Raw genomic sequence first — 13,889 nt, 5'->3', positions numbered from 1 at the left:
GGGAGAAAAGGGAGTGAAGTGCTGGGAGAATGGTCCAGCTCCAGGCCTGTCAGTCACAGAAGAGTTGTGTGGTATGTGTCTGCCAATGCCAGATCAGGCTTCATGAAAAGATGTTAAGAGGTATGGGCAGGCAAAGCTTTCACCTTACCCAGGGCACCAAGAGAGCACAGGGCCTGAGGCAGGGCAAGATCTGGCTCCTCTTCCCCTCAGGCTCCAGTGGGTCTGTGTTGGCCTTGACTGTGAGATTTGGTGTTGATACCCAAATCCTCCAACAATGGTGGATTCAGTGCCCTGCCCTGCCCTGCCCTGCCCTGCCCTGTCCTGATAGTGTTCTCTTCCGGCCTCTGGCCACTGCCTGCTCTCTCAGAGCTCCAGTGGTTCCTTTATAAAAGTAGAGATAGGTGAAGAGCTGTCTTCCAGGCCTCTGCCTGCTGCTGTAGGGAGGACTCTTGTCTTCCAAAGAACAAGAGAAACCAGGTCACAGACAAAGACTTTTACATCCCGGAAGCTATGAGAGGCATCAGAGTGAGCACAGAGATCAGACAGACCTGGATCTCCATGTGCTGACATTGGAGATCCAATGGGCTGTGTGTCATTGAGCCACCTGCATAAACTCTCTGGACCACATCAGTAGCCTGGACATAACAGTATCTTCCTCCATGCCCATGAGATAGTGTAAGGGAGCAGACTACATACATATGAGCCCCAAAACCAGCATATAGGTCAGTGGCCCAAAAATAAGGCCATCTAATGGCCTTCCTAGCTGAGTCATGTCTCAGGATACTGTATTGGCAACAGCCTGGACATCAGAATATGCAGGGCCTTGTAGAATGAATGCATGAGAGTAAATGTTCTTGATCCTAACTCTCTGGCATTGTTTTTGCTGCTCATCTCTCCCCACCCCCCCACCTCCCTCTCTCTCTCTCTCTCCCTCTCTCTCTCTCTCTCTCTTTCTCTCTCTCTCTCTCTCTCTCCACACAGCAAGTTTAGCTCTTTATTATCTATTTGTAGCCCCTCTTCTATCTATCAGGGATCTAAGTCCCAGTTCCCAGAGACGGTTTTCAACCTCCCAGGACAGCTGCAATTGTCGCCAGCAGTGAGTGGGCTCAGAGATGGGTTATCTGTTACATTGCTGGAAATCACTGGGCAGAGCCTTGCCTTGATGTGTGCCAGGCTACCTGCCCACGCCCTGCCAGCCTCTCCCTGGGTACCTCCTTCTGTGCATCGTCCTCCGACTCCAGACTGGCCCCACCCCCACCAGCCTAGGAAACTCCCTTACAGAGGAGGAGCTAAGGTGTGACCCACCCTTGCTTGAGTCAGTAACACACTTAATCAAGAAAGTCCATGAAGGCGAAAACGCCGGAAGTGTGTCTCCTGCCCACTTCTGTTCTGAAGCCGGTTATTGATTTCACAATCACTGCAGTGAGCGGAGATATGAACTTTGGTCTCATCCAGGCCCTTTCCTGCTCCTCAGTTTATAAATGAGCACACTGGGCCCTGACAGACCAGGATAGGCTCACTGTTAAGTGGACGGACAGATCCAGAGTAGACCTTGATACAGTGCCATAGAAAGGAGCTGGAAGGAGGAGCCTATAGAGAGCTCCGCCCAGGACCTTGAAGTCCCTGGGACTTTTTGATGACAGCATTGTCATCAAGAGTTCTTGCAAACACAGATCTGCCAAGAGCCAGCTGGACACAAGTCCAAGATTTGCCCCCATCAACCCACCTGCTTGCTGGGACCTTTGTCTTCTATCTATAGAATGGGTGTCGACTCAGGGCCCTTTCCTTCCAGCCTCTGACATCTTCAGACCAGAGGCAGGTGCTAGAAGCCTCACATTACATCCACCAGGCCTTCCATCAGCCCACCCTCATGCCCATGACCCTCAGCCATCCAGCCCGTACCCCATCTCACCCATGACCCACTGGGATGTGTATGCAGAAATGCATGCTACGGTGCTAGCAAGGTGGCTTGGCTAGATGGATAAAAGTGTTTACCATGCAAGCCATCATCTTAAGTGTAATCTCTAGAACTCTGGTAAAGGTGGAGGAACGAGAGTGCTAACTCTACAACACTGTCCTCTGTCCACCACAGGTACACTGTGGCATGTAAAAATCGTGCACGCACACACACACACACACACACACACACACACACGAATAAGCTATTTTAATTTCTAAAGAGTTGGAAGCTGCAGTTGAGCGCTGTAACTTCCTCAAGTGACAGCATAGGGCTGGGGCACCCACTTTAACACACCCTTCTGATGTTCTCTCAGCGGTGATATATCAGTTCCTTCTCTCATTAATGAAACAAAACACCTGACCAAAGCAACTTAAGGGAGAGAGGCCTATTTAAGCTCCTGTTTTGGAGAGGAAGGCACAGTAGCAGAGCGTGAGGCACTGGTTACATCACATCTGTAGTCAGGAAACCAAGAGGAATGAATGCTGGTTCTCGGTCACTGTCATCTCGTTATTTTCAGTCTGAGACTCCAACCCATAGACAGATGCTACCCATCTCTAGGATAGATTTTTCCCACTTCAGTTAATCTAATCTAGAAAATCCCTCACAGTCATGGCCAGAGAGTTGACCCCAAGATGATTGCAGATGCTGTCAATGCAAGCAATATGAAACGCACAGGTGGCCTTTGGTAACATCTCCAGGGCTTCAGTTTCTGTCTGGGAATGAGGAGGTTGGGCTGTGTGGATCCCAGAGTTAAACCAGCAGATCTTTGGGGTGGGGTGAGGGAGGTGTGAGGTAGGGTGGGTTTTCTGTTGAGACTTAAACTTATAGTCTCATTCTGACAAGACCTCAGTTCTACCTCACAGTGAGCCCCCACCACACCCAGGCCCAGTTCTCACCTCACAGTGAGCCTCCACCACACCCAGGCCCAGTTCTCACCTCACAGTGAGCCCCCACCACACCCAGGCCCCAGTTTCCACCTCGAAGGCAGCCCCTGTCACCAGTTTTATGAGTGACTTGTCCCGCCATGTCCTCACCTGTGTCAAGTGTCCCTTGCAGCTCTCCCAGCTCTGTTCTCTGTCCCTTCTCTTAGCACACGGCCTGAAGTCACATAATTAGCACCCTGTACTAGGCTCCAGCACAGTGAGGCCCAAGCAGAGAGGCTCTACAGTAGGTCCCCATACTTTCCCAGGCTCTCTCTTCAATGGCAGGTAAACACTCTTCACCTCCCTCACTTTCCTCACTGCCTCACTGCCTTCCTCCCTCAGGCCCACCCAAGCCACAGCAACATCAAGCATTCACCAAAGTCCCTACTCAAAACAATACCAGAGCTGATGGAAGCTCGCTTAGAGGAAGCTGTCAGGAGAGCATCGTTCTGGGACAGGCTGGGGGTTACCCAGGGGGGTGTTCAAAGCCCTTGGAGTCACAGACACCAGCTGTCACCAGAAACAGCAGATGTTTAAAAGCCATTATGTAATGACAACAGGACTCGCCCATTTCCTGCTTTTCCTCAGTGAGAACATCTAGGATAATTTTAGCAGAGGAAGCCACTTTTTAAAATAGTTAACACTGGTTTTATTTATATGGGAAGCATATTTCAAGAAGGCCCATGCCCCTGAGATTTGAGTCTTAATGATGTCCATTCTCAGCACTCAGAACAATTGAATAGTCCCTTGCTGTTTATTGAGTGAATGAGTGCGCGTGCACGCACATGCGCGCGTGCACACACACACACACACACACACACACACACACACACACACGCCGAACAACACAATGAAGCATCCCTCTGGGTTGGAGGGATTGGGATGCTTAATGAATAGACAGCACTGAGTGTAGAAGACAAGTAAACACTGCCATAGGAAAGCTGAGGGAAAGGGTGTTCCCAGCAGCAGGGGCAGAGGGCAAAGAAAAGGAAATGAGAAACCCTAACTTTTCACCTCTGTAACAAAATACTGGGACATAGTCTGCCTATAAAAAGGGAAGGAAAGGTCCAGCTGAGCTCCCGACTTCAGAGGTGTCAGTTTACGGTCAGTGGGCCTGTGGCAAGATAGCACGTCCTGACGGGAGCGCACGGCAGAGCCATACCAACAGTTCATGTCAGAGCTGAGAAGCAAAAGGCAGAACAAACTGGGGTCCCAGAGTCCCTTTCCAAGACACATCACATAAATCCCCTGTTGGATTTATGAGAGATAAGTCTAGTGGGGGGACTTGGAGCTTTGTGCTTCTCCCAGAACTGGTTTTTTGTGGTTTGGGTTGATTGGTTGGTTGGTTTTGTTTGTTTTTGTTTTGGGTTTGCTTGTTTGTTTGTGAGTTCAAGTCTAGCCTGATCTACATAGAAAGATACACATGTACACACATACACACACACACACACACACACACACACACACACACACACAGTATAGCACAGCCCCAGAGCCCCCCACACCCAGAACTTTGTCTATATACCTCGAGATCAGCAATGTGAACAGGACTGCTCTCTGTGTGCCGTATCTACATGGCCTGAGCCCCTGCACATTCCCTCATACGAGAACCTCAGTTGTTTTTGACAGAATAGAATTGGCTCAAACACCCCTTCCTCTAGGAAGCACTCCCTGGTTTCTCCTCCACTCATCTTCCCCTGTGCTTTTCTCAGCTAGCTCTAAAGTCCATGTCTCCTAAAGAACCCATCTCTGTAGGACAGAGTAACATTCCATCTGAGAAAAATAAAGGTTCTTTGAAAGAACAAGCCACACTAGCCTCACTGTGGATCAGTAGACCTCGGAGGAAGGGAGCACCCCATCACCAGGGTACAAGCAAAGACGAGGCCAACCATCTGCTGGGGTTGCCTAGGACAGGTCTAGGCAATGAGCAGAGGGATGGAGTCGGATAATACAAAGTCCCTTCCTCCTCTAGGGCCTTCCAAACACTTGAATCCCCCCTTAGGGAACAAAGCCATACAAGGTACAGATTTTTAGATGAACAGAAGCTCTGGGGCTGAAAGCAAGTGTACTGCCTACACACACACACACACACACACACACACACACGCACACACACACGCACACAAACATACACACACCCATATACACACATACACACAAATATATACACACATACACACATACACATGCATACCCACATATACACATACACACGCATATACACACATATACACACACACATACATACACATATACACACATATACACACATACTCACATATAGATACACATATATAGACACTCATACAGATACACATATGCACATACAAGCATACATACAGTCACATACACACACATACATACACATATACACACATACAGATACACACATATACATACAAGCATACATAGTCACATGCATATACATATTCACACATACATATATCTTGCACACACAAACACACATGTATACACATATACATACACATCTATCATATACACACAAACACATGCATACACACATACATACAGTCGCATGCATACAGTCATACAGAGTCTCACACACATACATCATACACATACATGTTACATACATTCCTATACATCACACATACATATATAACACACATGTGCTTTGCATATATATAGTTATTCACACACATGTGATTCTGTATCCTCATCTCCCCCTCCTAAGGATGCCAGTCCTGCCCTCCTTTCACTTCCACCACCCCAAAGGTATTTTCTCACAGTGAGGTCTTGTCACAGAGCAGAGGATTCTGGAATTTCAGCTCAGACCCTTTCCAGTGGCTTGGCAGGGTGGGGTGGGAGTGAAAGCTCAGGTCCACTGTGTGCAAGAAGAGTTGGGTGCTGGGCCCACCTGGCAGGCCTAAGATTCTAGCATGCTCTGGGTCTCTATACTTGGTGGCATGGTCTCACTCACAAAGACACTTTCCAGCAGGTGCCCCTCGTTATGTCTCTGTCACTGCTTTGGTTCAGTTACACATTATGGTCATCAGTGAACACTGGCATTGCCTCTGTATCCTGATCACTCTAAGAGGCGAGGCTGAGGGGTTGGGGATTTAGCTCAGTGGTAGAGTGCTTGCCTACCAAGCGCAAGGCCCTGGGTTCGGTCCCCAGCTCCGAAAAAAAAAAGAAAAAAAGAAAAAAAAAAAAAAGAGGCGAGGCTGCTGAGAGAGGTGGGCCTTGTTGCCTTCTGATGGGCTGACCAGAAGTCAGTGTGTCAGTTCAGTCAGCAAAAGCCCAGTGCTTTGTCCTGTTTAGCATGAAGAAGCATCATTTGCATTTATTCTAAATTAATGTAAATAAAGCGACCTCAAATGCACATGACTCTCCCCCCAAACATTGAAAATACCCAAAGGAATGGATCATGGAGCTTGTAGGTGAAGCATGGATAAGTTAAGTGTACTTAGTCTTGCTACTCTCCACTCTTGCCTGAGGCCAGACATAGGGTCTTTCCAATGCCTTTTGTCCAGGTCAGAAACAATGTTTCATCTCAGGATAGACTGTCATGGTCAGTAAGTAGTAGCTGCCTAGTACTCTGAGGGCTAAGAATTCTGAGACCCTATTGGGTTTAATCAGAGGATGCTGTAATCAATTGGTAATGCCTGTCGCACGCATAAAAGAAAGGCCACAGGCACCATCAACCTCTCCTGGTTAGTTACCTAGGGAGATTTCCTGGAAGAAGAGTTGGCCCTGGGTTTTTTGGTTTTTTTTAAGACAAGAAAGACCTACTCAAATGGGGCCCTCCCACATGGCTCTTACCCTCTCGTACAGGTCCCAGAAGCCATCCGCAAGTGCCAGCGGGCCGGTATCACAGTCCGCATGGTCACCGGTGACAACATCAACACAGCCCGGGCCATCGCCATCAAGTGTGGCATTATCCACCCTGGAGAGGACTTCCTGTGCCTGGAAGGCAAAGAATTCAATCGGAGGATCCGCAACGAGAAGGGGGAGGTACGCATGCGCATGCGCCCACAGCAAAGGCGCTACAGCGGGCCAAGCTCGAGAGGGGGCCGGGAGGCATGGGCCCTGCATGCTTGAACAGAAGCCAGCTGATGTGCCCTGAAGAGCCCAGTGACTCTACATGGGGCTCGATTTCTCTCTGAGACCCTACCGACATACCACACCCCTCTCCAGATTGAGCAGGAGCGGATTGACAAGATCTGGCCAAAGCTGAGGGTGCTGGCTCGATCCTCGCCCACGGATAAGCACACCCTGGTCAAAGGTAAGCCTGGGGTACCTATGGTAATTCTGAGCCCAGAACTAACCCAGCCTAAACCAAGTCCAACTTGCATGGCATTGCAGCTTCCTCACTGTGTGCTCTGGCTGGTCTTTCACTATGGACAGCATAGGCTACACAGCACAGAGGGGGAAAGGGATTCTCCTCTCCTGGGGGTCTTCTGATGTGTTCCTTATCAACCTTGGGAGGACTGCAGAAGCCCCTGGGGGAAAGGGACATCAGGAGACTGTGAGACGCTCTTCTGATGCTCCAACCTCCTCTAGGTGGCAGTGGGCCTGGGCCTGGGTGGTCTAGTCCATGTGCATAAAGCCTTTGTTGTGCAGCCCTTCAGGAGTCCGCTCTCTCATGGCATGGTGAAATGTGCTGTTCTTTGTCATCTGAAAGACATTCCATCTTCCTCCTCCAGCCCAGGAAGCTTCCAACCAACCCTTGTGGGCAGACCCAGAGGATGAGAAGTCCCAGGAATAGCAGAGGCTACAACATCTCCCCCTCCCCCACTAGAGGGTCACCACTCACAAAGCCTCAGCAACCCCAATGAGCCTTCCTGTGTCACAGCCCTGGGTCTTAGTTCCCCTCCTACCCTCTCTGAGGCCTTGACAAGTCTGTCTGCTCTGGGCCTCAGTTTCTCCATCTGTAAAATGGCTAGAAGGTGTAGTTTTTAGTTCTGCCTGGGATCATCCCTAGGCACCTTAGAGTCATGCATCTTAAAGTTGGAGACAGACTACTGACTCCACAGCAGAGGGCCTAGCTCACCCTCACTCCTCACCGACTCCGCAGTTCACTCCCTGACTCTTTCACTGAGCATTTATGGAGGACCTACTGTGTGCTCCAGCTGGTCCTTCACCATGGACAGAACAGGCTCACAGGACAGGCACCATATCTGACCCCTACACAGTGCAAGAGGCTGTTCTGCTCCAGCCACTGGACTCTTGCTCAGGCTGTGGAAGATGTGAAGCCCTGGGACCAGGAGTGGAGGGAAGCTCTATGATCCAGACAGCACAGGGAACTACACTATGCAGAGCCCCTGATGTCAGGGAGAGGAAAATGGGGGTGGGGGGTTGACTTTGGCCATGGCAAGCCAATGGTAGTGTCACTGCATGGGGCAGAGGGATACAATGAAGGGCCAGGAGAGGACGAATGTTATTTAGGAAACTCCTCCTGCTTTGGGAGTGTGACCTGAATGAAGGCAGAGGGGTCACTGGGATCTTCCAAATATGACAGCTGCAGTAAGAATGGGTGGTGTACTATGTGTGGTTACACGAGTCGAAATAGGTTGTGTATGGATACAGTGTGGAGAAACAGCAGAGAATCCCACAGAGTGCTCCTATCAGACCCTGGTACAGGCCCACCCCCATTACCTGGGTGACAGGCATGGCAGAGCTCATAAGATGCTGATCATTTAATGTCTTACAGGGTCTCTGATGGCCTAGAAGTACCATCTGCAGTCGACAACCATTGTCAAGAATTTGTGGGCCTCAATTAGAGCCCTAGGGGGGATGGGCATATAGGGGGAGGAGAAGGGAATCCCCAGAACCCAGGGCACCCACCTGAGTGACAGTAGAAAGAAGACCATTAGAGACCAGAGAGACAGGCAGAGGAGGAGGTACCCAGGGGTGGAAGGTACCCAGGAGGGAAGCTGTCTAAGTCAGGGTTTCTATTCCTACACAAACCTCATGACCAAGAAGCAAGGTGGGGAGGAAAGGGTTTATTCAGCTTACACCTCCACATTGCTTTTCATAACCAAAGGAAGTCAGGACTGGAACTCAAGCAGATCAGGAAGCAGGAACTGATGCAGAGGCCATGGAGGGATGCTACTTACTGGTTTGCTTCCCCTGGCTTGCTCAGCTTGCTTTCTTATAGAACCCAAGACCACCAGCCCAGGGATGGCACCACCCACAAGGGTCTAGGCCCTCCCCCCTGGATCACTAGTTGAGAAAATGCCTTACAGCTGGGTCTCATGGAGGCATTTCCTCAATGGAGGCTCCTTTCTCTGTGATAGCTCCAGTTTGTGTCAAGTTGGCACACAAAAACCAGCCAGTACAGAAGCCTGTAGAGAAGAGTATGTTCCACTGTAGGACCAGCTGCTGAGAGGACAGGAGAGACAAGGAGGCTCCCCAGGGAACCATGCAGTATAGGGCCCAGTGAGTTCCTTGCCTCGGAGGAGCCCAGTGCTGGCCAAGGAACCAGGCGAGTCAGAGACCGACCTGCCAAGTCCAGGGATAGGAATCCAAACAGGCCAAGCCAGAGACGGTGGGATTTGGACTGGCTGCCAGCTAGTGGGAATAGCCAGGATAACCCTGAGGAATCAGGCATAGAAAGTGCCTTTGTCGAGGGTTAGAGGGAATGGTACCCCTAACTGGGAACTTGTTCCCTGCCTCCACGGGCTGCTGTTTGTTTGGTAGAGACAGGGCAATGCCTACAGCTTTGACATGAGGGGCAGGCACGGTTGTGTTCAATCTGGTTCTTACCAACTAATTCATTGAAGATGTATGTAGAGAGAGAGATCAAGGCCAAGGGGGTAGGATAGCAAATGGCACAGTCATGGCCTCCCCATGTGTGACTGGAGCTCCCAGGTAGAACATTCTGGAAAGCAGACGTGGGAGTCCCTGAAAATGCAGAGAACTCATGGGTCTGGGTTAGCTAAAGGACTGTGCTTCTAGGTAGTTCGGCAAAGGACTGTGGGAGCAGACAACGCTGGAGAATGGGAAGCCCTGAGCCAACCTGGGCTAATGAGGAGCCTGATGGTTCTGAACAGGCTGGGAAGGGCAGTGATGGAAGGGGACAGTCAGGGCTGGCCATGGGCCCTGAGCCTACCCTCTTACCCACTAGGCATCATCGACAGCACACACACTGAGCAGCGGCAGGTGGTGGCTGTGACAGGGGATGGGACCAACGATGGGCCTGCTCTCAAGAAGGCAGATGTGGGCTTCGCGATGGTAAGAGTATCCTGAAGAAGGTGGTGTGAGGTTGGGTCTCAAAGGCGAGGATAGTAAGCTTGGACTACGCCACTTTAAACTGACTTGTGAGACTCCCTACATACACTTAACCCTCATCCCTCTCTAGCCACTTTGTAGGCAACCAAAGCGTTTGAGCCCCAGCCTAGCCTCACAGGTCTTCCTGGAGGGGGCAGGCAGTGTCCTGCTGGGATCAGCTCTGTCCTATTGGGTGCTTAAAGGTCAAGGAGGAGTAGGGCGAGGCCAGGCTTCCCAGGTGTGGCTGTGTGAGCACTGGCATGCCTGTATATGTGTCCAAGTCTGTATGCGTGTATGCATACACATGTGTGTGTGCATGATCTGACTGTGATGGTTCCTTTGGATCAGGGGTGAGGTGCACAGGACTGACTAAGGCTGTACAGAGGTAAGAATGTCCAGATGGAACCACTCACCTCCCCGGCTGCCCTACCATGCTCCTGCCCCTATCTCCACAGGGCATCGCAGGCACGGATGTGGCCAAGGAGGCCTCAGACATCATCCTGACAGACGACAACTTCAGCAGCATCGTTAAGGCAGTGATGTGGGGCCGTAATGTCTATGACAGCATATCCAAATTCCTGCAGTTTCAGCTGACTGTCAATGTGGTGGCTGTGATCGTGGCCTTCACGGGTGCCTGCATTACACAGGTGGGTCCTGGGAGAATCATACCACAGGCTGGGAAAGGGCAGCCTTCGGTCTCCAGGACATAGTGGTGTTCCCCCTAAGACCATGGACCTCCATGCAGCCACCAGCCTTTTGCAGTAGAGACATGATGTTGGAGTCCACTGTGACTCAGGTGGCCCCAGAAATGAGAGATATCAGGCCTTATGTCCTTCTGTCCACCCGCATCAGCCTGACCCTTGCTCCAAAGGCTGGCAGAAACTGGGACAGAGGCAGTGCAGGCCCTAGGGAGATCAGCTGCCCAGCTGGGGACCCAGAGCCAGTCAGGCTGTGTAGGACCTTCGCTCTGGAGTAGAGTGGATTCGGAGAGACTGAGTGGGTAGAGGAGACAGTGAGGTCTGTCTGTCCGGATCACTGCTACTGGGCCCTCAGCTGGCTGCTTGCTGAGACACGTGGAGTCAGGTGGAGTAAGTACCGTTTCACCGAGGTAGAGGCAAGCTGGGAGGAGAGAATGTTCAGACACTCACTCTGGCTCCTGACGTCTCCTGAAAATGTAACCAGACTCCGTCTCCCAGGAGCTGGCTTTCTGGTCTGGGGAAGGAGAGGGACTTCAGCTCTAAGAGGGTCTCAGAGGCCTGACTCCTCTCAGTCACTACCTGGTTACACAATCACCTACCCATAGGGGAACCCAGAGTCTAATGTGCAGCTGTCCCCAAGAGCCACACAGTCCATAGGACAGTTTCCGCCTGTTGTGACCTCCACAATGATGATGCTCATGGTGACTGCAGTACTGACCATGTGTGCCAGCTCAGACCTGAGTTGGATCAAGGGTTCCCTGTCTGCTTAGGGGGCCTCTTTTCTGTGGGTGAAAGGCTCCCTCTAGTGGTGCCTTAGAGATATTGCCATGACAGCTTCCTGGACACTGGACGGATGCCAGTAAGAAAACAGGTTTGGAGACAAGGATCAGTTGGCCCAACATCCCTGAGTAAGCAGGGCCATGCAGGCTTTGGTGGGAAAATTGCACACCCGACTCTGAGAATCTTGTAATCAGATAAGGCGGAAAAGTAGAAGAAAGCCCAGAGCAGCCCTACCAGGCAGGGGGTGAGGTGGCAAAACAGCCTGGGAAGCACAGAGAAGGCAGACAGACAGGACGCTGTTAGGCTTTCAGAGAGGGAGGGCTTCCTGAAGGGGTGCTCCATGGGCCAGGTGACAATCAAGGGTAGATTCAATGGTGAGGGACAGAGGATTCTGGGTGAGGCCGGCTCTGGCTGCTGTAGACTAGGCCTGTGGTTATGAGGAGTGGAAGATGAATGAAGCGGCTTGGCCTCTTCAGTCCGTGTGCACGAAGCACATGCTGTCCAGCCTGGACCTCGCAGAGCGGATCTGACAGTGTCCGCACTGGCATGCTTATAGTGATAACCTGTGTTTTAGCTTACTTGACAGACGTCCTACCATGTCGGAGCACTTCTTTTGGAGTTGTAGTTATAAACGCCATTGAGATAGAAGACGATGAGAAATAAGGTGGAATTGGGAGTAGAGGTCAAGGACGCTGTCTCCAGGATAGGAGAGACCTGAGCCTCTGAGACTGAAGGGCAGAGACTGCAGGGAGTTGAGAAAATGGATGTTGCTTCAAACGTGAGGGGACTAAAAGAAGACGTGGCTGAGTCTACAGAAGTCAGGGAGCTGTGGCCGTCGAGCCTGTGGGCCCAGGACCGAGGTGGGCAGTTCATACTGTTCTCCATAGAAGCTCCAGGAGCCTGTGATGTACACACTCAGAGCACCAAAGCCTGGGCAGCCTGCATCCTGTGGTAGGAACCCGCCGAGACGCCGCAGCGGTCCGTCCTGTACTGCAGCTGTGGTGGCTCACCCTGTGACAGTCTTCTCTCTGCCACTGTTGCAGGACTCCCCTCTCAAGGCGGTGCAGATGCTCTGGGTGAACCTCATCATGGACACATTTGCTTCCCTGGCCCTGGCAACAGAGCCACCCACCGAGACTCTGCTCCTGAGGAAACCTTACGGCCGCAACAAGCCGCTCATCTCGAGAACCATGATGAAGAACATCCTGGGCCACGCCGTCTACCAGCTAACCCTCATCTTCACCCTGCTCTTCGTGGGTGAGCACCCTAGTACTCACCCCTCTGTACTTAGGTCACCAACTTCTGGACACGCCATGGCTCACAGCCGACGTCTGGCTTCACACATGTCGTTCTGTTTCGGTAGTGGGGAAACTGTGGCCTAGGAAGAAAATGCAAATTGCAGCATATAGAGAGCTAGACGTAGTCATGCCTTGTCCCAGGCTGGCTGACCTCAAAGCCAGCTGTAGTATTAGCATCAAGGACTGATGAAAGCTTTATGAGAGCCAAGGCCCTGGGCCAAGCAACCTGCCCCTTCCCTGACCCCTTCTAGGAACCCATTGCTCCAGGAAGACATCTTCATGGAGAATGGAGACTTCCTTGGGGAGGAACAACCTGTTGGAATGTCAGCTCCTTTCTCCGCTCCTCCACTGAGGGTTAGCAGCTCTCCAGCCACTCCTGTGCCTTGTTCAGTGTCCCTTCATTAAAATAAGGTCCCTGAGATAATTAACTTAGAAGAGGGGTCCGTTTGGACTCTCATTCTGAGAGGTCATATTTGGATGACTCCACTGTATGGAGTCAGTGAAAAGGCAAGGGGAAGAAGCTGCTCACTTCATGGCCAGGAAGCAGAGAAAGGTGTGGACCAGGCCCCACAGTTCCCTTGGAGACAATACCCCCTAGTGGCCTGAAATGTTCCATCAGACTCCACCCTGTAGAGGCTCCACCACCTCCCTTGGGGCTGGGATGTGGTAGAGCATTTGCTCAGTGAGCCTCAAGTCCCCGGTTCCATCCTAAGCAGCAAATAAACCAAGTGGGATGGCGCCTGCCTATAATTCCAGCACTCAGGAAGCAAAGGCGGGAGGATCAGAAGTTTAAGGCCATCCTTAGCTACATAGTGCCACCTTTCTCAGATGTTCACAGAAAAGGCTACAGGTCCCCAGCCATTCATCCTCTAGATAGGTGGTTCTCAATCTTCCTAATGTGACCCCTTAGTTCAGCTCCTCACGTCCTGGTGACCCCCCAACCATAAGATTATTTTGTTGCTACTTCATAACTGTAATTTTGCTATTGATATGAATC

The 13,889-nt window shown here is 51.2% G+C and overlaps 1 protein-coding gene and 1 long non-coding RNA gene across 16 annotated transcripts in view; one reads left to right on the top strand and one right to left on the bottom strand.

Moving 5' to 3' along the window:
- The window catches only part of Atp2b2 (ATPase plasma membrane Ca2+ transporting 2), a 313,447-nt gene that overhangs the window by 284,222 nt on the left and 15,336 nt on the right, over positions 1-13,889 (top strand). For all 14 annotated transcript variants that reach the window (XR_010065612.1, XR_010065611.1, NM_012508.8 and 11 more), the window contains 5 exon segments: positions 6,679-6,858; positions 7,042-7,129; positions 9,974-10,080; positions 10,572-10,763; positions 12,638-12,851. Coding sequence is in view for 12 of the 14 variants with exons in the window: in NM_012508.8 (NP_036640.1) it covers positions 6,679-6,858; positions 7,042-7,129; positions 9,974-10,080; positions 10,572-10,763; positions 12,638-12,851 (781 nt within the window). In the remaining 2 variants the exon portion in view is untranslated.
- Positions 1-13,889, bottom strand: part of LOC134486624 (uncharacterized) — a 38,594-nt gene that overhangs the window by 14,358 nt on the left and 10,347 nt on the right. For both annotated transcript variants that reach the window (XR_010065903.1, XR_010065904.1), the window contains exons 2-3: positions 6,667-12,972; positions 2,995-3,058 (exon numbers count right to left, since the gene is read on the bottom strand). This is a non-coding gene — a long non-coding RNA (uncharacterized LOC134486624). The remainder of the gene's footprint in view (positions 1-2,994; positions 3,059-6,666; positions 12,973-13,889) is intronic.

The sequence above is a fragment of the Rattus norvegicus genome, chromosome 4, assembly GCF_036323735.1.
Source record: "Rattus norvegicus strain BN/NHsdMcwi chromosome 4, GRCr8, whole genome shotgun sequence".
Classification (NCBI taxonomy): domain Eukaryota; kingdom Metazoa; phylum Chordata; class Mammalia; order Rodentia; family Muridae; genus Rattus; species Rattus norvegicus.
Note: the sequence above shows the minus strand (reverse complement) of the source record. Positions and strands in the feature narration are given on the sequence as shown.